Source organism: Heteronotia binoei, unplaced genomic scaffold, assembly GCF_032191835.1.
Source record: "Heteronotia binoei isolate CCM8104 ecotype False Entrance Well unplaced genomic scaffold, APGP_CSIRO_Hbin_v1 ptg000323l, whole genome shotgun sequence".
Taxonomy (NCBI): Eukaryota; Metazoa; Chordata; class Lepidosauria; order Squamata; family Gekkonidae; genus Heteronotia; species Heteronotia binoei.
In genome coordinates, this window is record NW_026800017.1 from 983,101 (window position 1) to 1,008,405 (window position 25,305).

Below are 25,305 nucleotides of genomic sequence, written 5' to 3' on the forward strand. Positions count from 1 at the left end.
AGGCCATTCCAGCAGGTGCAAGTGGAGGAGTGGGGAATCAAACCCGGTTCTCCCAGATAAGAGTCCGCACACTTAACCACGACACCAAACTGGCTCTCCTATGCCTATGAAGATCTAGGATCTAGGAAAATACTGCCTATGAAGATCTAGGATACAGACTTTTAAACTATTTTGCGCTCCTTCGAACTAAAGAAATTCAACCATTTCAAACTTCATCATTCCACAAGACACTATTCAAAATACAGATAGTCCCATAAGAAACAAAAAATAGCACACAAAAGGAGTCTTACAGGAATTCATGCAATTCACAAATGAATGCATTATGCTATTGTTGTTATGAATTCATAAATGAATTCATTGTTATTTTAAGAATTTGCATCTTGCTTCCTTCTGCACTCTATAGACTCCCAGAAGTGATAAAAACAGAATACATAAAATATAGCTCACCCACAGTAAAATCAATAAAAATCTGGTTTAAAACAGAAACCCCAAAATACAAGTTCAAGACCAATACTAATAATATCACTAGCCCAGAAGAGAAATTAACAATCATAATTATAATCCCCAAAGAGTAAAACTCCACAGTGGTGCACTTTAGGAACTCAATACAGGATTAACTTCCAAGAGGCTTGTTGGGATACAGTAGCTTAATTTATCTATTGTTTTCTTTCAACCACACACAAGTGTATGTTGTGAGGCAGATTGATACAATTTGTTTTCCCAAATACATACCTGATTTGAACTTTTATTTAGCCTGGCAGCAACAGAAGAAAATGTTTTTTCTGAAGGTCCCTTTTCCTGACATTCTAATAAAATCTCTCTGTCGTCATTTCTATAAAGGAAAACAACAGGGGGTTAATTTCAGTCTCTGAACACTTTTGGATATTTGGTACAAAACCAGTTTCTATCCATTTACTCATGTTAACAGTTCAAACTAGTTTACAGTCCATAGATATTTAAAACAGGATCCAAGTTCTTCAACTAATCAAAATTAGAGCACTGCCAACATAGATGGGCTCTTTTTGAGATCAGTTTCTTTAATTCTGTAAAACAAAAATATGCTTGATCTTTGGCTTCATTTGCTTAAAGAATTTTTACACTTTCAAAACAGCACTGGCAAACACACAGTATCAACTTATACTTCCTAATTATACTGCAGCGATTCCCAGTAAGTGAACAGAATAATAAGCTCAGGATCATACATACATCTTGAGGCAATATCAAACATTTTAGCTACCCCATTGTGGTCTGGGATGGCCCAATCACAAATTACATGAAATTATTGAATCCTCTTCAGGATGAGGAAGTAGATATTGTTCATGGAGCAGAAAGGGCTCGTTGTTATATGCAACGGTTACAGTTGTTAAAAGAATCAGAATGGTGATCTGATTTACTTGTCAAGGAAAAATGTAAGATGGCTCCCTGTGTGTGCACCTAAATGAACTGCTGGGTCCAATATCAGACAATGTTAACATAGAAAATGCTGAATTTGTCACCTCCAAAACATACCATAATAGAGCCACAACACTCCCTTCTGCAATAATCACCCTGGCCAACCCCACACCTACATTTCATCCTTCTAAACAAAACCATTCACTATCTCCTTATGCACAAACTTATTTTCTGCCTCACCCCAGTTTCATCATGTTCCTTTCCATTTCTGTAATCACCACTCTCAACCAGATAACTGAGAAGTCTGCAATCCCAAAACTCAGCAACCATATAACTGAGAAGTCTGCAATCACAAAACTCAGTCTTAGCGGTAAGTGCAGACTACACAGTCATTCCAGTTCATTCAGACCAAACTTTGGAGAGGCTGAGTGGAGAAATTAGAAGTGTTAAATGGCCATGCCACAGGGGGGAGGAATACATAACTGAATTTCTACCTAATCTATACTTCTAACCTCAGTTCACTTCTGATATTCTCACCTTGTCCAAGAAATTACGACTTCTCCTTTCTTTTTAATGACGTTTTTGGCATATAGACTTGATGGTGACACAGAAGATGTTGATGGCAAAGAATCTTTGTCCCTAATTGGTGAAGCTTTTTTACTGGATGAACTCTTGGCTACCGGCATACTTTCTTTAGATTTTTTGCTACTTGTGCCATTCTTTTTACAAGACAGTTCAGTGCTCTTTCTTTGTATTTTTATGCTAGATGTTTCTTCAATCTCCCTTTTTCTTTTTTTGCTTTCTTTGGCAGGGATCAGACTACCAATGTTTAAAGCTGCTTTTCTTTCAAAATTCTCATCTGCAGCTGACTTGTCAGGCAACTCTGCTATTGAATTTGTAACTGCATCAGCATCATTCTTCAACAGATCACCTGCTGTACAGTGGCCCACTGGTTCATGATCCTCTTTATGTAACCTAATTCCAGCATTTAAAGAAGATTCTGCTGTAAGATCCCATGAATCAACCTCATTTTCCATAGGATACTCATTTGTCAAGTCTACACCTATAGCAAACTGGCCCTCAGAGGAAAATATATCTACAAGTGGAACTACTGAAGTGCTAACTGGAAGCTGTTCTGCCGTAGCACAGGATACTTCTCTTTTTTGAACCGTCTTCAATGAGTGTGTCTGAGGTAGCTTGAAGACATTTGGTATGTCTTCACCATAGCAAGTTTTATTTGAGGGTTCTGTAAAAGACACTAAAGGGCTAGAGGATTTCCCCACTTCTTTAGGTGGATCAGGTACACCAGAGGCTTCCTCTGGGTCAGCACTATTATGCAGTACTTGATGGAGTTCAATCAAATCAGTGCCTTGAGGCTGACTTGTATTGCTAGGCAGCTCATGAAGAGGCTCCGGCATGTTACCATCTTGCTCTTGTCTGTCATTACTAAGCAGATCCTTTGCAGATTCAAGCATGTTGTCAGAAGCACTAGGATTAGATTCCTGTTGGGATTCAGATATATCTTGAACCTGCTGATTGTTTTCATGATAGACAGGCAGTTCCTTCATAGTCTCAAATGAACTAGGAACATGCTCTTTTCCAATATTATCATGCATCTTATCCCCAGAGTCAGTAATATTGTTCTGTTCCTTAGGTACTGCCACTTCTTCCAATGGAAGGCCTTTGGGATTCAAAGTATCTATTTTTTCTTCAGACACACTTTCATCATTCCCTTTCTCAATAAAAGAAGCAATGGGATCATTTGTTAGAGATGCCTTATCAAGGAGTGGTGAGGTAGATGGTACGGCACGCCTTATCTTAACAATGAAGTGATCATTTGATTTCTCCATTATTACTGCCTGCATTGGCAGGCTTGTGCAACACTGAAATCCTGGAGCAGCCGGCATGTTTGGCCATGAAGAAGAGCAGCTGGATTTACTGCTTGAGTTGTCAGATTCCAAAGCCAAATGAATATCTTGTTCTGAAGCATCCTCTTCTTCAAGATGGGCATCTTCACTGAAGTGTGCACTCAGAACATCCTCAGGAACTGATCCAAACGTGTCAGGCTTCAAGAAACTAAGATGAGCATCTGACTTCAAAGGAGAGGGAATAGTCAATGATACTGCGAGGTCTTCAAGTAGAATAGAAGACACAAGTGATTTTGGTTTTTCCAAAATGCATGCCTCGCTTTTCTTCAAAGCTGGGCTAGAAGGAATGTCAAACATACAGTTTTCATCTAGAATATCTGGATCAACAGGCATTGGAAGTCTAGTTAAAAAAGTTGAGTCTCTTTCAGGTGAAACTACAGGCCATTTAATGCCATCTAGTACCCCTGACTCTATTCGGGTCTCTTTTGGAAATGATTCTTCAGCCTCATACACAGTATCGTTTCCACAGTTCTGTCCACTAAGAAGGTGTTTTTCTGGTGTCCTGAATTCCCACTGATTTTCATTCATAAAGTCATCGTTCTTTTCTGAAAAATCAGACCCTTGTAACAAACTTTTGAACATCTCACCCATTTGAGCATCATTCACCAGGTTAAATGTTAGGCCAGACATTTGTTGTTCTGTAAGAGGTCCACAGCTAACATCAGACTTCTGAGAGTTTTCAGCCACCTGTGACCCTTCCTTTTCATGCTTTCCAGTTTTCAAGGCTGATTCAATATCCTGTGTAGATTTTTCCTTGACAAGCTCAACCCTAGTCTGAGACCATTTTGCATTATTTGTATAGGAATTTGTACATTTTGTAACCATATTTTTTTGTACATCCATTTTATTTGTGTTATGGGGATTTCTTCTGGACAGCTGGTTGCCCCCTACAGGCTTTGGAAGAACACATTCTTCAGTCTTTTGAGTTCCAACATTTAAAGATCGTTTCTTTGGGTTTTGTTCATCAGTTTTACGACCTATAAGGCATTTAGGGCTCTCTTTAATTCTTTTATTAGGTTTACCATCGCCATTCTCATCACCAGTATTTATTAAATTGCACAGTTTCAGGAAAATTTTCTTTATTTTGTCGAACAGGTTATCAAGCTGCTCATCCACAAGTTTCCATAACTTTTTCTTCATATCTGATTGTTGTTGTTCAAAGAGATGATCTATTGCAACATTCCTTTTAATTCGCTTAAGCCTGGATTCTATAACTTCGCAGAGATTCAGCTTTAAGGTCTCATTTGATTTAGACATTTTAGAGAAGTTAAGGTAATTTACTAGAGATGTAAAATTTGAAATTGCTGAATCTATAATCCTATGAAAATGCTGTATTGGAAACTGTACTTTAAACTTCATGTAGTTTTTACGTACTTGCTTCCTTATAGCCTTTAGCATCTGCATAAATTCATGAACAGTAGAAGGCTCAGCAATAATTTTAACTATTTTTTCAAGACAGTCAGTTTTCACAGCTTTGTTTTTCTTTGTTTCTTTAGAGGGCCTCATGGCTCCAGTTCTGTGTTTTTCTTTACTGTTTTTTCCAGAAGCCATTTTTTCTTTGTCTCCATTGTAAGATATGGTCTTTGGCTTCTGGTTGTGTGAAGTATTGATCAAACTGGATTTTTCAGAAGATGGTTTTCCTCTTGGTTTTTTATTGGATTCATAGTTTCTTTCACCATTAAGATTATCATCATCACTTACAATTTCACCTTCTTCTAATTCATCTGAAGACACGTTCAGTTGAGATTCTATCTCTAAGACTTGGGGATCTGTGCCAAATGGCTTCTGATTTTCTTTGTTGAGTTCACTGGACAAGCTTCTTGTAGGACAGCCAGCTGCACTTTCAGGCATTACATCTAAGAGAAACAGGACAGCTTAAGTATTCACAGCATCCAACAGCAGCAAGACTCAGAACAAATTTCACTGACAATTAAAGTCAAATAGTTGGCTTTCATGCATTGAACTTAATTAGTAATCCTCAAGCAATGTCCTTCTGAAACAGTCCCACTAACTTCAGCGAGGTCACTCTGAAGCAGACAGTTAGTGGCTAAGGATTTTTAGCAAAATTGGGCTGTATTCTACACCTTAATAAAAAAAAAGAAATTTGGGCACTTGGGAAGTAAATCTTACACTACATTCATTTTTGTTTATGAAGTTCAAAGATCTACAAATGATTTGGGAGCTAGATGTCATTCTCAGTCTCATTCAGTGTGATGGGACAACTTGGATAAACTTGTTGGGAACTGCAATCGTGCACTGCGATCTCTCAGAACAACTAAGTTGTGCTCTGTTAGTGTACTTAGTGTGCCCAACGCTCCTACATCTTAATCCCTAATCACATTATTTTGATTTGCCTCACTGAGGGGGGCAGGGATCGGTGATTTCATTTTAACTAAATAAACTTAAAATCTATGTGCTAGATAATTCTTAACACAGAACAGCTGATAATATTATGGAGGTAAAAAAAAGCCAAGTTCAAATCTCTGCTGATCTAAGAACCTCATTGGGTAGCTTGGGGCAGGTCACAGAGAAGATTCTGGAAATTCTGAAGCCATAGGAAAAACCCAGAAATTTTGGGGAAAACCAAAATATATGCAATACTCTCTGTCCTATCAAACCTAAACTAAAATGCATCATTTATAACTTACTCAGAATTTACAATACAATTTAAAAGTTATTAATGTCTTAGTTTTATGCACACAAAATTGCAAATAATCTCAAAATTTGAGAGTAAACTGCAAGCTGATGCACTCTATGCTATTTTAGCAGATGTACCTTAATTATTGCTATCTGGTTAGAGAGAGCTAAGTTCTCAAACTTTCAGTTTTCCTTCCAGTTTCTGCCCCACCTCCTTCTGATCTTTTTTTCTCCCTCCTGCAAGGCAGGGCAGTAAGCCACTTTTTACCCAGTCTGTGGGTTAATGTCTCATTGGTTTGAGGGAGAGGTGAAAAGGTCAACCACATTAGTTCAAAAAGACAACACACGGCAAGCTACTGTTGAGAAGCCATGAGAGTCCTGCATGTAGTGTTGCCAAGCTCCAGATGTTGGCTGGAGATCTCCTAGGATTACAACTAGGATTACAACTGATCTCCAGCTGAAAGAGACCAGATCACCTGGAGAAAATGGCTGCTTTGGAAAGTGGACTCTATGGCATTATATTCCACTGAAGCCCTTCCCCTACCAAGCCCTGCCCTCCTCAGGTGCCAACCCCAGGATCTCCAGATATTCCCCCAATTTAGAGCTGGCAACTTTACCTGCATGGCTTCTCTCATGAAAATCTGGCATCCTTCTAGATATAGAACCGCACCTTCGATTTATATGTCTACATCATTCTGCCCTGTTTGTAAAAGCATTTCACTAACTGAAAAAAGGAAAATATTTATATGAAGGGATTGGGGGTGGGAGGGACTGTCAAAATTTCCAATTTTTCTATTGGAAAAACTGGGGGAAAGGGCTGGGGGGGGGAAGGAGGGAAACTTTTCCCCTTTGAACTTTTCTTTCCCCCTCCAGGCCTTCTAGTCACAATCTTCAAATTTAACTACCTTGTATGTTGAATGGTAAAAGTTGCAGATTCTGGATAGCTCTATCATTCTAAAGAAAAATCAGACCTGCTTAACTAAAAAACTACTGAAGAAAACCTCACTTTTTCTCCTGCTGCTTCAAAATTGCTAGAACCTTTAGATCTCCACATGCATTGGGAGAATCGCAAGTAACACATTCTTCCGGTATGCGGGGTATAAAATGTAATGACTAAAAAGGGCTTCTATTTACAGTGTTCCCCCCACCCACCATTTAGCAAACACAGATAAGTTAAGCAAAAATAAGATAATAAACATACCTATATTATAACTTTTTACAGGTCCTGTGTAAGTGCTTTCTCCTCTGAGTGTTTTAGCCAAGGGTCGTATTGGACTATTAAGTGGACTGATTGCTTTCGGAATACATCTCATGTGATTGAGATCAATGCTCAGTACAGAATTATCATCATCAACAGAGACTGGGTTTGTATCTCTTGCTAGAGGTGCAGATTTTACTCCTTTATTACACAACTTTTCTATGTGGCTTCCTTGGTCAAGACAGCACAGCTTCGAGTTACATGAGTTTTGGTCAGTTACAGAAACATCTCTACTCAATACTTTGGGTTCTTCCTTGACATCCTGTGACACAAGTTTGGGAATGTTGTTTTCTTTACCAGGATGCTCCACAACTTTTTTAATTTCACAATTACCAGTGTCTTCCACCTCCATCAGCGAGTCTGAATCTGTTCCACTAATTTCATCTATTACGCTATAGGAATCAAAATCTACGCAATTTATAATCTCTAAGTCATTGAAACTATTGTCTGGAAGTGTGTCTTGATTGTCTCTTCCCATACTAGGAAGCCTAAGTGTTTCCTCAGCTTCTCCAATATCATCACTGGCTTCATGCAGATTATCAGCTAGTTCACACTGCACTGTGTTTTGTAGGTTTGATGTTTCCTTAGATGGCTCTGTGCTCAGTATTTCTGGTAGGCTCTCAGTTCCCATTTCCACTTTGATCTCTGAAATAGAAACTACTTGTTTTGAATTGGCTGGAACAGGACTGTCAGGGATTGGGACTGATGGTGGGCTTTTTTGCTTAGCTGCACTTGTACTAATAAGTTTACTTGGAATTTCTCCATCACCTCCACTGGGGGGTTGTTCTACTTGTTTGAGTTCACCTGTTTGCTTTTTTGCAGGGGAAAGAATTAAATTTAGTTTCTGCATAAAACTCAGTTTTAGGTCTTTGCTTTTGGACTGGTCTTCATCTTTTCTACCTTTTGTGGGCTTTTGCTCCTCTGAGCCACCTGCTACCTTGGTAGTTTCCTGTGATGGAAAGGGTTGGTTTTGTTCTCTTATAGTGTAGACCTTAACTTCATTTACAACTTTTGCTGTTCTGTGTGACAGTTCCTTTGAATCTGTTCTTTCAGTTTGAAAATCCTTGTTCTCTCCAAGAGTCACTCTCTTGTTTTTCCTTTTTTCTTCAGTTCGATGTCTCTTGGATTTTGAAGACATGCTTTCAGATTCACGTTTACTGCTCTCTTCTTTGGAATAGCTGCATTTGTGTTTTTTGTTAGAAGTAGGAGGGGATGGTGATGACGGTTTCCTTTTTTGGAACTCATGATTACTTGCTCCTCTGTTTTTTCTGTTACTGCTGTCTTTTACCTTTTTGTCTTCCACATAGCCATGACTTAATTTTTGAGAACCTGGAATTTTTTCAGATGGACTGCTAATGTTATTACTTTTCTGTTTTTGTTGTTCAAGAGTTCTTTCGGAAGAACTGGTTTTCTGTCTGCTACTGCTTTCATCTTTAGTCTTTGTTTTCAGATCCTTCTGCTTTATGTTTTGTGACTTTTCACTCTTAACGTTACCAGAGCATTCAGTTTTTGATGGCAATCGATCATTAACAGGTTGTTTCTCCCGAGAGGAAGGAAATGTATCAGTTCTTTGTTCTGAACTGGGGCTACTTTTGAGCTTTGAGTTCTTATTGTCTTTACACGTGCTGCCACTGTTTTGGTGTCCTTTGTTTTTGTATCTGCAGTCATTCTCCTTGCTATGATAGTCATCATTTCTTATTTCTTTCGCCCCCTTTTCTTTGTCAGAAAGAACATCTGTCAGCCTTGAAGTAGCATCACTGTAAAGCAGTTCAGGATGAGGTCTTGGCACATTCAGAGTATTCCTTTTTTCTGAATTAAATTTCTGATTTTCTGTATCACATGATGGATAACTGTGAGGAATGCCTTTAGGAATGACAGGTTTAGTCCTAGGATCTGTCTTTGGATTGGTCTCCGGAAACAAATCTTTGTGCTTGTTTTTTTCCAATCCTACAAAGTTCCTTGCATTATTAATTGGTGCTGAAAAGTATGTTCTTTTGTAGGCATTCTGATGAACTGGAAATGCTAATAACCTGTTAATAAAGACAACATTTTAGTGTACTATAGTTTAAAATTGTATCAAGATTTGTTATTTACTTTATTAAAATTCTCCATTTTCACTAGATAGCATTCCAGGAAGTTTCAGAAATATGTAGCATACACCATTCCAACATTATATGTGAAAGGAGAGACATCTGCCCATTTCTCTTTCTAGCTTCAGTCCCCCATGCTTTCATAGATTCCAGCAAAACATTTTTGAGGGGCTGCAATGGGCAGGGAAGAGAGTCAAAAGTCAGTTCCTTTCTATTCTGTAAGATGCATCTCTTTGTGTCTAGCTCTTATATTAAATCTAGTCTGATTTTATTAATATTAAAACCAAAGAACTGCATATCCAGCAACCCTTCAGCAACTGTAGGAAAAGCAGTTTACAAATGAAGCAGTCTTTATGCTAAAACACTGGATGCACCAACTGATACAAGCATGCTCAGCCTACTGCAAGTGCAAGTATTCCCGTTCAAAAAGCCCTCCAAACTTTGACAAAAGTTAATTTCTCAGAAGACATACAATCAGGGCTTTTTTTCCACAGGAGCCCACAGGAGCAGAGCTCTGCCTGAGTTAGCCAGGGCTCCAGCTGGCCCGACTCACCATGTGGCAGCCACATGCTCCTAGGCCAGGCAGTGAGGCATAATATGCAAATGAGCTTCTGCTGGGCTTTTTCTAAAAAAAAAAAAAAAGCACTGCATACATTCATAAAAATTACTTAATTATCTAAGGCAGTGGTCCCCAACCTTTGTGGTGCCGAGGCCAGCACTAGAACCAGCCCACCCACCATGGTGCCAGGGCTGGCAGGGTGGGGGCACCAAATTCGGCCCCACCACCCTGCGGCGCCATGCAGCCTCCCCGTCACCCCCCCCCGCAGCCGTGCAGTCTTCCCACCACCCCCCGTGGCCATGCAGCTTCCCTCCCCCTGGTGGCCATGCAGCCTCCTCGCCACCCCCTCCGCGGCCATGCAGCCTTCCTGCCCCGTCTGTCATCGCAACGCCTCCTCCACCACCCTTCGTTTCTACCATTTTAAGGCAGAAGAAAGGGCGGTGAAGCGCTGCCTTCCCCGGCCCCTTAAGGGCTGACTGCCCCCCCGCCCACCTTGGTGTGAAAAACCTTTGCAGCAGTGGACAGCAACCTGCTGAAAAAGTGGTGCCGCCATTGTCGCCACCCCACTTCCTTCCCAAGCCCAGGAAGGAAGTGGAGAGGAGGCAAGGGCAGGGCCATTTCTTCAGCACGTTGCTATCCACTGCTACAAAGGTTTTTTCCGCTGAGATCAGCACGGGGGGGGGGGGGGGGTGTCAGCCCTTAAGGAGCCAGGGAAGGCAGTGCTTCACTGCCCTTTCTTCTACCTTAAAACAGAGAGTGGTGGTGGAGGCATGCAAGGAGAGACGGGGGGCGGTGAGGCTGCACAGCACTGCGTTGGGGGGGCGACCAGGTTTCACGGATCGTTTCCAGACAGGCCACGGACCAGGGGTTGGGGAACCCTGATCTAAGGTGCTTACTTCCTTGCTTTTTAAAACTTCTTCCTCAAAGCAGACTTTTTTCCTGTGGAGACCTTTCTACTATCAAGAATCCTTTGGTACCACCTTACTAAACAGAAGTCTAAGCATATGTAACTAGAAGGAATGAATATTGTTTCCCATTTACCACCTCCTTCCCTTTGTTGTCTCCCATGTAAGCTTCTTGGACCAGGGACCTTTCATCTTTTGGAAAGCACCATGTTAATTAAAGGCAAGGTATTAAAAACAACACGCTCCACAAACTTAGGAAGCACGCTTCCATTCTCACTTTATTTCCAGTTACAGACCTTGCTGAATATTTGCAAAAATACATTATATTCTGACAAAAAAGCAATTAGCATTAGATGTTGGTACCTTCGCTGGAGATTACTGATTTCTTCATCTTTGCGATTGATTTCTACTCTTGCCGTTTTGATAAGAGCTGAAATATTCTTTTTAAGGGACTGGTTTTCATTTTGTAGAGTCAAATTCTACATTTAAAAAAAAGCACAGGCAAACATTTACCTATCACAAACATAGATCTGCACAGATAGAGGACACTAGAACTAGTTTTTAAAACAATTTTAGTTAAATTACCGTATTTTTCGGACCATTAGACGCACCAGACCATAAGACGCATCTAGTTTTTAGAGGAGGAAAACAGGAAAAAAATTTTTGAAGCTGTGCATCCAGATCTGGGCACCTTCCCCCTCTCAATCCTGCCTCCGATCCCAGCCCTTGCTAGAAGCAGCAGCAGAAGCCTGGCAGACAGGCACAGAGGAAGCCCCCCCCTCCACAAACCCAGTGCTTCACAAAGCGCTGCGTTTGCGGAGGGGGGGGGGCTTCCTCTTTGCCTTGCTTCAGCTTCTGCTGATAGCAAGGGCTGGGATCCGAGGCTTGGCTGCCTCCGAACCCAGCCCTTGCTATCAGCACAAGCTGAAGCCACGCAGACAGGGACAGAGGAAGCACCCGCCCCCTCCGCAAACCCAGCGCTTCGCAAGCCCTGGCTGTGGAGGGGGTGGCGTGCTTTCTCCCTGCTTGCCTGCCTGGCTTCAGCGCTGATGCTTAAAGCAAGCGCTGGGATCGGAGGGCGGTGGGAGCGATCCTGGCGCTTGCTGTAAGCGTCAGAGCTGGAGCCAGGCAGGCAGGGGCGGGAAGCGCCGGGACGGAGACAGCGGATCACCCCCCCCCCCCCCCGAGGAAGGTACGTATGGTACCTTCGCTCCATAAGACGCACACACTTCCCCCCCCACTTTTTTGGGAGGAAAAAGTGAGTCTTATGGTCCAAAAAATACGGTAATTACTATCTGTAATATAATAAGCTTGACATCAAGTACAACACCTAAAGTTGATCATAAGCATGAACCTAGTTCAATAGTTCTGACATCTCCATAAACTCTTCTGGAATTCTAGTTTTAGACTATAAATTATTTGAAGCAGAGCAATCTTTTCACTAATACATGCAGCAAAATCTTAAACAATCACTTGCAATCTCAGACATGCAACTGCATTAAATTGAGAGGGGGGGGGGGAGAGACACTGATTGATTCACTGAATTTTTTTTTTGCTGCGTTGTCCTTCTCCCTGCATGACCCAATCCCCAGACCAGCTGCTTTCAAGGATCAGGTGTGGAATTGCTGAAGCCAGAAGGGGTGGTGGTAAAAATTAGTTTATGGAACAGCTTGCAAGAGAATGGTAAAGGAGATTTCAACTGGTTTCCCTTCCTGATGCTCTCCACACTTTGTCCAAAACTTTCAGCAATGCTTCTCTTATCTTGAGTTCTTTTCAAGAGGCAGAACAAATCCTTCTGCAAAATAACTCATTCTTTGGGATCTAGTTATGGTTTCTACACGTACATAAAGAGTTCTTTTACATACAAATGGAATAGGTGTGGCTTTTCTCACCTCCATCCCACTACATTGCTCCCAAGCATCTTGAACATATTTTCAAGACATGATGGGTGACATCCAGGAGGTGGGGGTCTGAAAAAAAGTTCTTTGTACCTGCTTTCCACTATCAATAGAGTTTCAATGCAACCAAATCACAGAGTGTAATCAACCCATAGGTCACTTTCACAAGAACTATATAGCAATCTAATTTGTGCTGTAACCGAATACTAAAAGTGCTAAAGAAAGGTTTCAAGAACTTCCCACATATACTGCAAAGTTTCTTGGGTGTTTTAAAGCATCACTGAACAAATCCAGTTATGATATAGTTCCCAATGATAAGAGCTGCCTCAGCCAAGCATACTCAAGTAATGCTGATTGAAAAGCTCTGTATATGGGATTTTCTATTTCAGAATGCAGTATCAATCAAATTACTGTTTAATATTGCAGCACCTGTTCTTGTATTTCCTGAAGCTTTTTCATCAGCTCTTGAAGTTGCTGCAGACATTTCTCATGTTCGGCCTGTAACTGTTGAGACAGGAAGACTGAAATTAGGAAGATTAATTGTAGGTTGCAACTTGAAAACCAGAACTAATTATCTTTATTGAAAAACGAAGTTTGGGATTTTATAAAAAATAAAATAAGATGGAGCATTTTATTTTTTTTCAAAGTAAGATTTAAAAATTAAAATGAATCTCATATATAGCTTATAACAGAAGCTGCTTTCACGCCCACTGGATAATGCACTCTCAGTGTACTACAGCAACTCTATCTTCCTGTTTAACACAAGAAATTCCAGTTGCAAATGATTGCTATAATGCACGGAGAGTGCATTATCTAATGATAGTTCAAAGCCACTATAGTTTACTTAACTGCTGCAAGCAACAGTGAATCCATACATCTAACAAATTTCACAAAAGCTCATGCCGGAAAAGTAATGTTAATTCTTTAGTGTTAATAAATTCCTGTTATTTTTGCAACAACATGCTAACATTCATTTAGAATAACTCTAAATGAATTTACAGTATATCACTAAACTATTTAACCACAGCATTAATACATACATCATGATACGAAGTTTCCCTTGCTGTCCCTTCTGCAATCAGGATCTCGTCAAACAGATTTAAACTACTTCCAGTTGGGGCTGCTTTTGTAGCAAGACTATCTAGAGACAGAAGGACAGAATTGGATGATTTTACATAAATGATTTCTCATTTCCATTAAAAGACCAGAAAGTATCATTTCCCTCATTTTTTAGTGAAGGACAGTAGCTCATGCCATGCCCTGAAGGATCAAAACACATCAGGGTTGCAAAACAGGCAAAGGTTCTGTTAAATTTTGCAGTCATTACACATGTTGAAATGTACCTACCAAAAATATCAATTAAAAATCACCAGGGACAGGTCCATATCCTTCCAGAAGTTTGCTCAAGGTCACTTCTCATAAAATATATTTTTTCTTTTTGATACAGAATTAGATATATTCTGCCTACAACACCATTTAGAGGCTCATTTTGAGACTCAGAACCTCTTTCAAAAATGTAGAATGCTGTGTGCAAAATTAGTAAAAATCCTGCAGTAACTGATTGCTAACCCTTTAGAAAACTTCCAGGTTTTTGAGAATTTCAATGCCTACATCAGTTCATAAAACAGAAATAAGAGCCATATGGAGAATAAGAATTACCAAACTTGCTAAAAAAAAGAAGGCACAGAGTTAAGGTTAATTTTGAACTAAAGCAAGTAGAATCATAGAATCATAGAGTTGAAAGGTACCTTTAGAGTCATCTAGTCCAACCCCTTGTACAATGCAGGAAACTCACAAACACCTCCCCCTAAATTCACAGGATCTTCATTGCTGTCAGATGGCCATCTAGCCTCTGTTTAAAAACCTCCAAGGAAGGAGAGCCCACGACCTCCTGAGAAAGCCTGTTCCACTGAGGAATCGCTCTAACGGTCAGGAAGTTCTTCCTAATGTTGAGCCGGAAACTCTTCTGATTTAACCCACTGGGCAACAGAAAACAATTCCACACCTTCCTCTATATGACAGCCCTTCAAGTACTTGAAGATGGTGATCATATCACCTCTCAGCCGCCTCTTCTCCAGGCTAAACATTCCCAGCTCCTTCAACCTTTCCTCATAGGACTTGGTCTCCAGACCCCTCACCATCTTTGTCATCCTCCTCTGGACCCATTCCAGCTTGTCTATATCCTTCTTAAATTGTGGTGCCCAAAACTGAACACAATACTCCAGATGAGGTCTTACCAGAGCAAAGTGATACCATCACATCACGTGATCTGGACACTATACTTCTGTTGATACAGCCCATAATTGCATTTGCCTTTTTAGCCACCGCATCACACTGTTGACTCATGTTCAGCATATGATCCACTAAGACCCCTAGATCCTTTTTGCACATACTACCACTAAGACAAGTCTCCCCCATTCTATAACCATGCATTGGATTTTTCCTACCTAAATGCAAAACTTTACATTTATCCCTGTTAAAATTCATTTTATTGGTTTTAGCCCAGTTTTCCAGCCTGTATCCTGTTTCTGTCTTCTTCTGTGTTTGCAACCCCTCCCAATTTAGTATCATCTGCAAATTTAATAAGCATTCCCTCTATTCCTTCATCCAAATAATTGATAAAGATGTTGAACAAAACAGGTCCCCGGACAGATCCCTGAGGCACTCCACTTGTCACTCCTCTCCAAGAGGATGAGGAACCATTCACAAGCACTCTTTGAGTGTGATCTGTCAACCAGTTACAGATCCACCTAACGGTAACAGGATCCAAACCATATTTTACCAACTTGTCAACAAGGATAGTATGTGGAACCTTATCAAAAGCCTTACTGAAATCAAGATAAACCGTCTTCAGCAGGGTTTCCCAAACTTCCCCCCCACACACACTGTGGCCCAATTATTTTGACACTTCTCCTTCGTGGCCCACTAAAATTTGGGGGTGGAGTCAAGAGACTTTGGGGGTGGAGCCAGGAGACAAGAAATGATGTACAAACATGCTTAAAACACTTGCAATATTTTGTTTAGGAAAGGTAGGAAAATAGGGGGATTTTGCAATGCAATTTTAAAAATAAAAATCAAGAAAAAGCACAAGTCACAGGAGAAGAAGACCGGGGTGGGGGGGGGGGGAGAATGACAAAGAGGGAGGGAGGGAGGGAGGGAGGGAGGGAGGGAGGGAGGGAGGGAGGGAGGGAGGGAAGGAAGGAAGGAAGGAAGGAAGGAAGGAAGGAAGGAAGGAAGGAAGGAAGGAAGGAAGGAAGGAAGGAAGGAAGGAAGGAAGGAAGGAAGGAAGGAAGGAAGGAAGGAAGGAAGGAAAAGACTGCCTGACAGAGAGAGAAGGAAAGAAGGAAGACAGGAAAAGACTGCCTGACAGAGAGAGAGAAGGAAGGAAGGAAGGAAAGAAGACAGGGAAAAGACTGCCTGACAGAGAGAGAGAGAAAAAGAAAGAGAGAGAGAGAAGAAGGGAAGGAAGACAGGGAAAAGACTGACTGACAGAGAGAGAAAGAGAGAGAGAAAGAAAGAGAGAGAGAGAAGGAAGGAAGGAAGGAAGGAAGGAAGGGTGGAAAACGGGAAAAAGACTACCAGACAGAGAAAGAAAGGAGGAAGGAAGATGGGAAAAGACTGCCAGACAGAGAGAGAGAGAGAGAGAGAAGGAAGGAAGATGAGGAAAAGACTGCCTGACAGAGAAAAAAAGAAGGAAGGAAGACGGGAAAACACTGTCTGACAGAAAGGGGGGGGTTAATAAAGCAAATAGGGTTGTTTTTCAGTGCCCTTCAGGACATTGAAATTGACCTGGGGTAGGGAAGGGAGGGAGGGAGGAGGAGGAAACTAGGCGTTTGCCTCCCCCCATGGTGTCCTGCCTAGCTTGCCTCCTCTCCTTCTCCCTCCTTTCCCTACCCCAGGTCAATTTCAATGTCTGGAAGGGCTCCACTCCGGGCTGTGTAAAGGCAGCCCCCCCCCCCCCCCCCGGTTGATCACCTGATTGGAGAGGACTACGGAGCTGAGCTCACTCAGCACCCGGGCAGGCCAGCAGCAGCAGAAACCAACCCCATCCCAAAAGGATGCTGCTGCTGCAGAGGGTAGAACTGAGCCCCAAAGCCAGCCTCTCCCCACCCCCCACCCCATGCCTGATCAGAGGGAAGCCACAAGAAGGCTTGGACCGCTTCTGCAGGACCCGGCTGATTCTAACACGCTGAAGGAGGCTTCTCCCCCTCCCCTTCCAGAAGGGAGAGAGAGGCGAAACTCCTCCTCCTCCAACCGAGAACGTGGAATCAGGCCGGTCCCTGTTGAAGTGGGCAGGGCCTCCCAGCTTCCTCTGATCATGCGGGTGGGGGAGGGGGGCGGAGCACGTCTCGGGCGCTGGGGAAAGGAAGGGAGGGGACGGGTCCTGGCAGTGGCGGCAAGCTGAAACTCGTCATGCTGGGGGGGGGGGGGGACTGAGCAGCAGCGCTGCTCCGAAGTGCAGGGCGGGCAGCGGCAGCAAGGGCGGTGTCGGAGGGCAGGGAGTGGGGGCCTGGCTGCTTACAGGCCACAGACTGGTCCCGGTCCGGGTTTGGGAACCTCTGCTCTACAGCATCCCCCCTGAGCAAGGTAGTCACTTTCTCAAAAAAAGAGATCACGTTAGTCTGACATGACTTGTTCTTGAGAAAACCATGCTGGCTCTTAGTAATCACATTCATTCTTTCTAAATGTTCAGGACCGACTGTTTGATGATTTGTTCTAAAACTTTTCCAGGTATAGACGTCAAGCTGACAGGTCGGTAGTTACCCAGATTCTCTTTTTCCCCTTCTTGAAGATGGGGACAATATTCGCCCACCTCCAATCTTCCGGCACCTCTCCTGTTCTCCAGGAATTTTCAAAAATAATAGCCAGAGGCTCAGAAATTACATCCGCAAGCTCTTTTAGAACCCTTGGATGTATCTCTAGAGCATATTAGGAATCAATTCAGAATAGTAATCCACCAAATCAATTCAGAATAGTCATCCATCAAATATCCAGGTTACTACATAATTCAGCAAAAGAAAGCTGCAATATCCAGCCACTGAAACCCAAGACTATACCGTTGGCTACAACAAAATGGGAGTTTACAACCACTCTGCCATTATTAAAAACAGGCATTTTAAAACTCTTTAATTTTTTAAAAATATCATTTTTATTTAGCTTCAGAAGAGCTTAGGCTTACATATTTTGATTTTTCCTCTTACAATTATTCTCACAGCAATTTCATGAGGCAGATTAAACCAAGAGACAGTGCTTGGTCCAAGGTATTCAGTGGGTTTCAGAGGGATCTCTCTAATTCTAATTGCATGCTCTAATTACTACGCCATATTGGCTCTCCCAAATTAGCATTCAATTAATGATAATAAAATCAAAAGAAGAAGTAATTGCACAGCTTCTCACATATACCCAGGGCCAGTACATCCATTAGGTGACCTTAGATGGTTGCCTACGCTGCAGCTCTGGGGGACGCCAAACTGGGTGCCCCATGACTCACAGCAGCAGCGGGTCTGTGGGGGGGAGGGGTCAGGCAGTGCAGCCAGCTCAGCATCTTGGCTGCTGCACCTTGCCCCACAGTGAGTCAGCCAGCAGGAACTGATGAGCAGGTAGGCAGCTTCCCAGGCTGGAGCAGCACCAGAGCCATTAAGGTGGGTGAGGAACAGGTGCAGTGGACAGGCTCCTCTTTGCCCTGCTGCTGATGTTCCTTTTCCAGGAGGCAGGTGCAAGGTTTCCATGCAAAGCAGGCTGGAAACAAACAAAGCTGAAGCACCAAGCTGGAAAGTTGAGCCCACCCCCCCACTGGCATCTGTGGTGTGAAGCAAGCACCACGGCTGGGGCTGGGCCCGAAAGGGCTGCCGGCAGTGGGGGTGGATGGCAGCTGGGTGGATCAGGGCCTCCACCTTGGCTTCTGAGAGGCACAAGTGGTGGCAGCTCAGGGGAGTCCCTCCCACAGCTGGAGAGGAGAAAGGTAGGCAGACAGGAAGGGAACAGGTGGCAATTAAGCACCCTGCACGCCTCTGTAGGTAATGAGGAGCTGGACAAGAATGCAGTGCTGGAGTGAGCAATGCCCCAGATTCCCTGCTGCTGGGCAGCAGTGGCAGCACCAGGCAGCCTGAGGTTCCCAACTTGGTCCTGGCTCTTCACATCCCCACCGAGCCTGTAGGGCTGCTTCATAGCAGCAGCCATGGCAGCCTCAGCAGTGGCCTCCCTGCTCCAGAACAATGCACTGCCTGGGAAGCTGCTCAAGGAAGGTAAATGGCCAGAGAGACCGAGCTGGGAGGGAAGGCAGGAGAGAGGGGGGCACTGAGAAGAGGTGCTTCTCCTTTCTCTCTTCCTTGGGGAGGTGAGAAGAAAAGATGACTGAGGTGGTGGAGGGGGGAACGGGCCTTTGGGAAGGGAGGAGGGGCACAGCAGTGTCAAGAGTGGCAGAGCCACAGCACTAGCAGCCACCCGCCGCCTCAGGCCAGTTCTGCTGCTGCACTTGCCTTTGCCACCTCCAGCCCCACCCCCACAGTTGCACGTTGGAGTAAGTTGGAAAGCTCTGGTTTTGCCTGTGGGTAGGAGTGGAAGGGCATGGGGGGGCCTAACCTAGGGCACCGAAAACCCTGGCACCAGCCCTGTATATTTCTATTTTTGGTACATTAGCAGCTTATACAAGTTACTATTAGTTGACAGTCCACATACACAGGGACTTTATATAACCAAAAAAATCTTGGTATTAGCAAAAAACCAAGCAGCACAAATTTTCCACTATAAACATACCAAAAACAATTGGAGTGTTGTCTAACCCATCATAAATATCCACTGAACTCTCATCATTATCTTCTCTTCTACCAGGGGAAACTGTAACAAAGGAAACAAAAAAAAATGCAAGTCATCAAGTCATGCAAGTAATATGCAAAGATAGCAAAAAGTTTCAGGAATGGATAAGAAACAAGTCCCTCTAAATGAAACATTGACAATCATAATGAGGTAAAGAGCCTTTATCTAACCTATAATGAAAAACCAAGGCTGGATTCAATCATCAAGCTTGATCATAGTTAACTAAAAGTGTGCATGAACCTTTGCCTTACTCACAAGAGGAATTTTGGTAAAAAAAATTGGCTCTAATTACTATAGCACATGAGTGCAGGCCCACAAGGTAACTCAGTAAGTAACAGCACCATTCTAAGCAGGACCACTCAGAATCCTACTCACATCTATTCAATGGGACTCACTCCCATGGAAATACTCTTAGAATTGCATTTTAACCAATGTGCCTGCATTTGTACATCAGTTAGTTTTTAAACTGCAAAGAGAGAGAAGCAAGGTGCATGCATGATTCCCTACATTATATGTCTAGGTCTTTATTTTAGTCGTATCTTGCAACAAGCATATGTTTACTTAATACAGTTAAGTGTGACATGTGAATGCAACCAAATTGGGGTTATTTTTTTGGGGGGGGGGAACCTCTTATGGCTTATACTGCGATTCCATTTGAAGCTGAATTCAGTACAAAGAACTAAGAATTAAAATGGCTTATGTTAGACATTTGCAAACATTTACAAGATACACAGTCAAAGTACCCAGCCTCATCTGATTTTTAGCGGACTGTTGATTCAACCTTCATTCCTACTCCAATTCCCCAATGGAATGGTTCTTCTGCTCTTATTTTACTCATGGGGTTTTCAAAACTAAGACTCTGAAAACTAAAAATAAAAGCTCAGCAATATTTTCTTTAAAGCCTGATTTTATTGCTTTTTACTTAAAATTATTAACTTACTAGGAATAAGCTTGTTGACGAGAAAAATATAACAGGCTCTAGAAAGAGGATCTGGGCAAGTAGCCCCCCCCATCCTTGCTGTTTTCCCACCCACCCAACTGAAGGCATTCATCCCCACACACACACCTCAAGGGAAGCTGATCCCTGCAATCTGGAGAGCAGTTGTAATTCTGAGTGATCTCCAGTCCTTACTTGGAGTTTGGCAACAGTGGTTCCCAAATGAAATGGCTGGTTTGGAGGGTGCAAGTGCATGGCCTTGTTCCTGTCTTAGATCCCACCTCTCCTCAAACCCCTCCCTCTCCAGGTTCCACCTCTTAAATCTCCAGGAATTTCCTAACCTGGAGTTAGCAACCCTATCTCCTTCATTTGCCCCTCTGACTTCAGCTTTCCATTGCCTCCCCTCTCTCTGCAACTTCCACCTAGAAAAAGAACAGTCTCTCTTCACAGTGGCGGCTTACATAATTATTCTCTCCCCCATTTGATCTGAACAACAACCCTGTGGAATAGGCTGAAAGTCTGAAATCATCCAGTCAGCTTCCACAACAAGAACCTGGGTCTGGTAGACCCTGCTCTGAAATCCTAGCTCCTATGCCCTTCTCAAACTCCAGCACAAAATCTGCAGGGATTTTCCACCAACTTGGAACTGGTAGCCCTAGTCAGGACAGCCCCAGTGAATTCTCCATCAGAGGCCTTTAGTGTTACCTTTCAGAGCAACACTCTCTCTGATAAGCACAGGTCTTAAGCACAGGACTTCAATCTCTCTCTGTCTCTCACTTTCCCTCCCTATCTCTCTCTCTCTGTATCTGGCCTGCTCTTACAGGATGTTATTCCCCCCCCCCTCTGTCTGTTTCCCTTCCAGAGAAGGATAGGGAGGAGTTCTCAGCCAATCGAGAGAAAGCCTTCCCTCTATGGCTGTTTCCTTACTCCTCCGTCCCTCAGTCAGTCAAGGGAGGCTTTCTTTCCCCAGAGGGCCAGTCCTCAACTGTCCTGGGGCTAGAAGTGGGTGGGGGAGATAGCTCATATCCCAGAACACTAGAGAGCCCTTTCCCAATATCTAGCTGGTTGTGTGTCAGACATTATGGCATAACATTACAAAATACAGCAAATATACTGCAACCCCACAGGAGTACCCTATATCCGCCAGCACAACTCTTTCCTCAAAGGTCAGTGAGACTCTGAGCCATATGCCGAGACTGTTAGCAATTCCAACTTCTTCTGATCTGTAGTACTACAATATTGAGGGTGTAAACCAATGCATTTCATAAAAATAACAAGGACAGCACACTAGCCATACCTTAGAGCATCAAAATGCACACAAGGGTCTATGTATGTTGATTCTTTAGAAAAATATATAGTTTTCTCTCAAAGATTTTATAGACAGTCCTACAATATGCAGCTTTTCAACATACACATCAAAAAACATAAAATGACCGGTCAAAAAAGAAAAGATGCTTACTTCCACGCAAAACACTAGAAAATGTCATTGCATCATCATCATCTGTTGCCATTATAGTGCTTTTCTAGGTAATCCCCATCTACAGTAAGAGAAAATCAAGAGCATTACATCTAAAAATGAACATATAAGTTAGGAATATCAAAGGCATTACATTTCAGGAGAAGCTAGATCACTTTTGACATATAAGTTTTTCCAGATGGGTAGATGTATAACATGGGTGGCCAAACTGTGGCTTTGGAGCCACATGTGGCTCTTGAAGCCCCCACTGCCCTATCAGCCAGCTTGGAGAAGGCATTTGTCTCTTTAAATCACATCCCCAAGCCAAGGCAGCCAGTGATTTGGTTAATGCATTTCAAGTTGCTTTCTTTCCACCTCTCCCTCCCATCTATTCACTTTCCTTGAGGCTCTCAAACATCTGATGTTTATTCTATGTGGCTCTTACATTAAGCAAGTCTGGTGATTCCTGATGTATAATATTAAAATGGGAGGGGACCTTAACCTTTATTTTAAAATAAGTATTTAAGACAAGCATTATATATTTTTATAAATGTTGTAGTTACCTTTCCAGTTCCTAAACAGCAAACTTTCGTAACTTGGAAAGAGCCAAAGACCTCACAAGTCCAGCTTTGTTTGAAAACTACTGAGACGACAGAGATGGCACTCAAGGCTGTGGGGGGGAATTTGAGCTAACATGGCAGAAGTTGATGGGTAAAAGCAAAGAAACAAAGGAAGAGGGAACGGTGGCAGGGCACTACAGAAAGAAGCAACAGGAGACAATGTATAGAGTCCCTAAGTGACCGATCAAAAGATGGCAGGGTTCACATGGAAGAGGGGGTTTTTTGACCGTGCACCAATCTCAGATGGTGAGGGACTCGCTTGAGACAGACTTCAAACATGATTTCTGAGTCCACTACAATCTTCTAACGCCCCTCCACACACACAATCTCATCAGTCCTGACACAATTTATATCATAATCCTGCAAAAATACAGAGACAATATTGTGGTGATGGGCTTGCAGCCGGACCCCAAACCTGTCTAGTGAACCACACCCTATCTAGTATATCTGAATTCTTTCTCTCACCCCGTCACCTCCCCAGGTGGGCCCTAACCCAATACCGGGCACTCTGCATATGCATTTGTGCGCTAAGGCCTGGTGTGGACTTAAGAGATATTTGAGATAGTGCTACTGGTTTGTCCTGCTTTCAGATTACATCGGTCTCTCTCTCTCTCGGGGGTGGGGGGGGGAGCGTTGATTTGTGGAGCTATGAGACTGGCAGGGAGAGGGATATTTGCTGGGGGAAATCCAAGACTTGGAGGAATACTGGCTGGGGGAAATCCAAGATATGAGGAAAAGGGGTGGGGGGCTGGGTGATGTTGAGGGCCGGCAACCGTAACAGACGACGGAGGCAGCAAGAGCCTACATCAGTTTCCCCACCCCAATCTTTCCACCACTCTCTCCCCCCTCCTTTATACCAACCGGGATGACGTATCCTGCCTCCTCGCCGCCCTTGCCACTTTCGCGCCGCGGGTGCCTTCACAGCCCCCCAAACGCCTTCCCTGTCTTTTCCTTTCCACCCGCCCCTGTCGCGCGCAGATCCCACAGGCCAAGCTGAAGGGGTGGGGCCAAGGGAAGAAACCTAGCCAATCCGCTAAGACGCCTTAGCACGTACCCTGCCGCGACACAGGCGGGTCCCACCTCCTCCGCAAAAGCAGTTGGCGCCAAAAGGAAGCGTCACCCACCCCTTGGAGTGAAGTTGAGTCCTTCTGAAGATTTGGGTGACTGATAGACCGAGATCTGCCTCTTCTCAAAAGGTTTCTGCGTGCGCTCCTCAGAGTCGCCTCTTGATTGGTTGCAGCAACTGGGAGTCCCGCCCAGACGTTTGTTTTTATTAAATAAAAGTTAAATTAAACGGGAGTCCAGTGGTTCTTTAAAGTTTAACAAATGGTATTCTTAGCAACGCATAATCTTTGAGTCAGAGTTCACGTCATATAGCTAGCTAGTGCTTATGACTTTAAAACACTGTTGAATTCCTCCGGCAAAGGCTTTGCTCACTACCAGATTCCTCGTCTGATGAAGTGTGCTTAGAGAGCACACAAAAGCTTCTAAATAAAACTACCATTTTGTTCTACTACTTCAGACCATCACGGCTGACTACTTGGATCTATTTACAGGGTTTAAAATGTAAGTTGTGTCTGTGGCATGTAAAAGACTAACAGTGCAATCCATTTTCCTAGGAATAAATCCCACTGAATAGACTTGAGTAGAATAGGTTTTATCTCAGCATAAGCATTTGTATAAACAGCGTCTAGCAAATTATACATTCACATAGAAAAATACACTATGTAAAAAAAATTGTTACGTATACCCAGATAAATTGTTTATGCTTCTTACATGGGTTCTAAACAGATCAGCTAGGCATACATGGGTTCTAAACAGCAGATCAGTTCTAGATCAGCAGATCAGCTAGGCATACATGGGTTCTAAACAGATCAGCTAGGCATACTCCTAGGAGAGTTTCGTTGGGAGTGCAGTTAGTGCAAGATGACAAAAGAGGGTGGGGGGACAAATGGGGTGTGTGTGTACTAAAATAAAATCACTGGATTCCCCACTGGAAACAGGCCACGTTCCTACTCCTGCAGTTTGAACTGTACATACTATTAACTCATGGCTATTTCTTAAATGAAACGGATTCGCTTTATTGTTTCTCTGCTTTAAACGTGTTTGTAAAACTTCATGTAGGGATAACTCTCGGCTTTAAAAGAGGAAAGCTAGTGTCCTGAGGCACTTTTACCCCAGGTTGTGTTCCTTTACGTCAGCCGCATTCCCTGACACCAACTTTACATATCGTCCATATCCAGGGCAATGCTTGTTGCCCTTTCTTACACCCACCTCTTCGCAGAATGCAAAACAAGTTTCCTTGGAAGTCCTTATCATTACGGATCCATTGCCAGCTCTGACACCAAAGCTCTGATCGCAAACTGCTGACTGAAATGAGTCATGAGTTGCGACAAACTATATCCAGATGGTAGCCTTTCAAATCCCGTACTTCAGAATATTCATACCGTAATTTGAGTAGATTTTCTCAGGCTACTTATCTGGTAGCTCCAACAGTTAATTATTCAGAAAAGGAGACGTGGCAAACAAAAATAATAGTTAAAAAAAAATTAAAACTGGGCAAGCAGAAAAACCGGCGCTTGTCTTTCTGACATGGAAATAGAAACTTGTTGTTCTCCACCCTGAGCCCTGTTTTTCAGAGAAGTGCGGCCTAAAACTAGGAGTTCATAATAATAAATACATCATTGTGAAGACATAAGCGGAATCCTAGCCTATTGATCCCAGCATGCAAGGCGACGATTCACGCATGGGATTTGAAAAAGAGATGCCGCGTTGCGCTATGGGATCAGTAGTTTTGTCTGAGAGGGGA

At 43.0% G+C, this 25,305-nt stretch overlaps 1 protein-coding gene across 1 annotated transcript; it reads right to left on the reverse strand.

Annotated features, from left to right (window-relative positions):
* Positions 1-1,851: 1,851 nt before the first annotated feature.
* Positions 1,852-25,262, reverse strand: LOC132590592 (CASP8-associated protein 2-like). The gene is made up of 8 exons (XM_060263536.1): positions 24,771-25,262; positions 21,880-21,958; positions 19,424-19,504; positions 13,708-13,808; positions 13,097-13,171; positions 11,133-11,248; positions 7,159-9,245; positions 1,852-5,176 (listed from the first exon to the last, which is right to left on the reverse strand). Exons 2-8 carry the CDS (start codon positions 21,929-21,931, stop codon positions 1,926-1,928), a joined length of 5,763 nt encoding a protein of 1,920 aa, XP_060119519.1. The 5' UTR covers positions 21,932-21,958; positions 24,771-25,262; the 3' UTR covers positions 1,852-1,925.
* Between the last annotated feature and the right edge of the window lie 43 nt (positions 25,263-25,305).

Bases quoted from the DNA above. Each gene is read 5' to 3' on its own strand.
- LOC132590592 (XM_060263536.1), bottom strand. From the start codon at position 21,931: ATGGCAACAGATGATGATGATGCAATGACATTTTCTAGTGTTTTGCGT. The intron at 13,809-19,423 runs GTATGTTTATAG...TTCTGTCTCTAG, and splicing joins CAACACTCCAATTGTTTTTG to ATAGTCTTGCTACAAAAGCA. The intron at 5,177-7,158 runs GTATGTTTATTA...TGTTTCTCTTAG, and splicing joins TGTAAAAAGTTATAATATAG to ATGTAATGCCTGAAAGTGCA.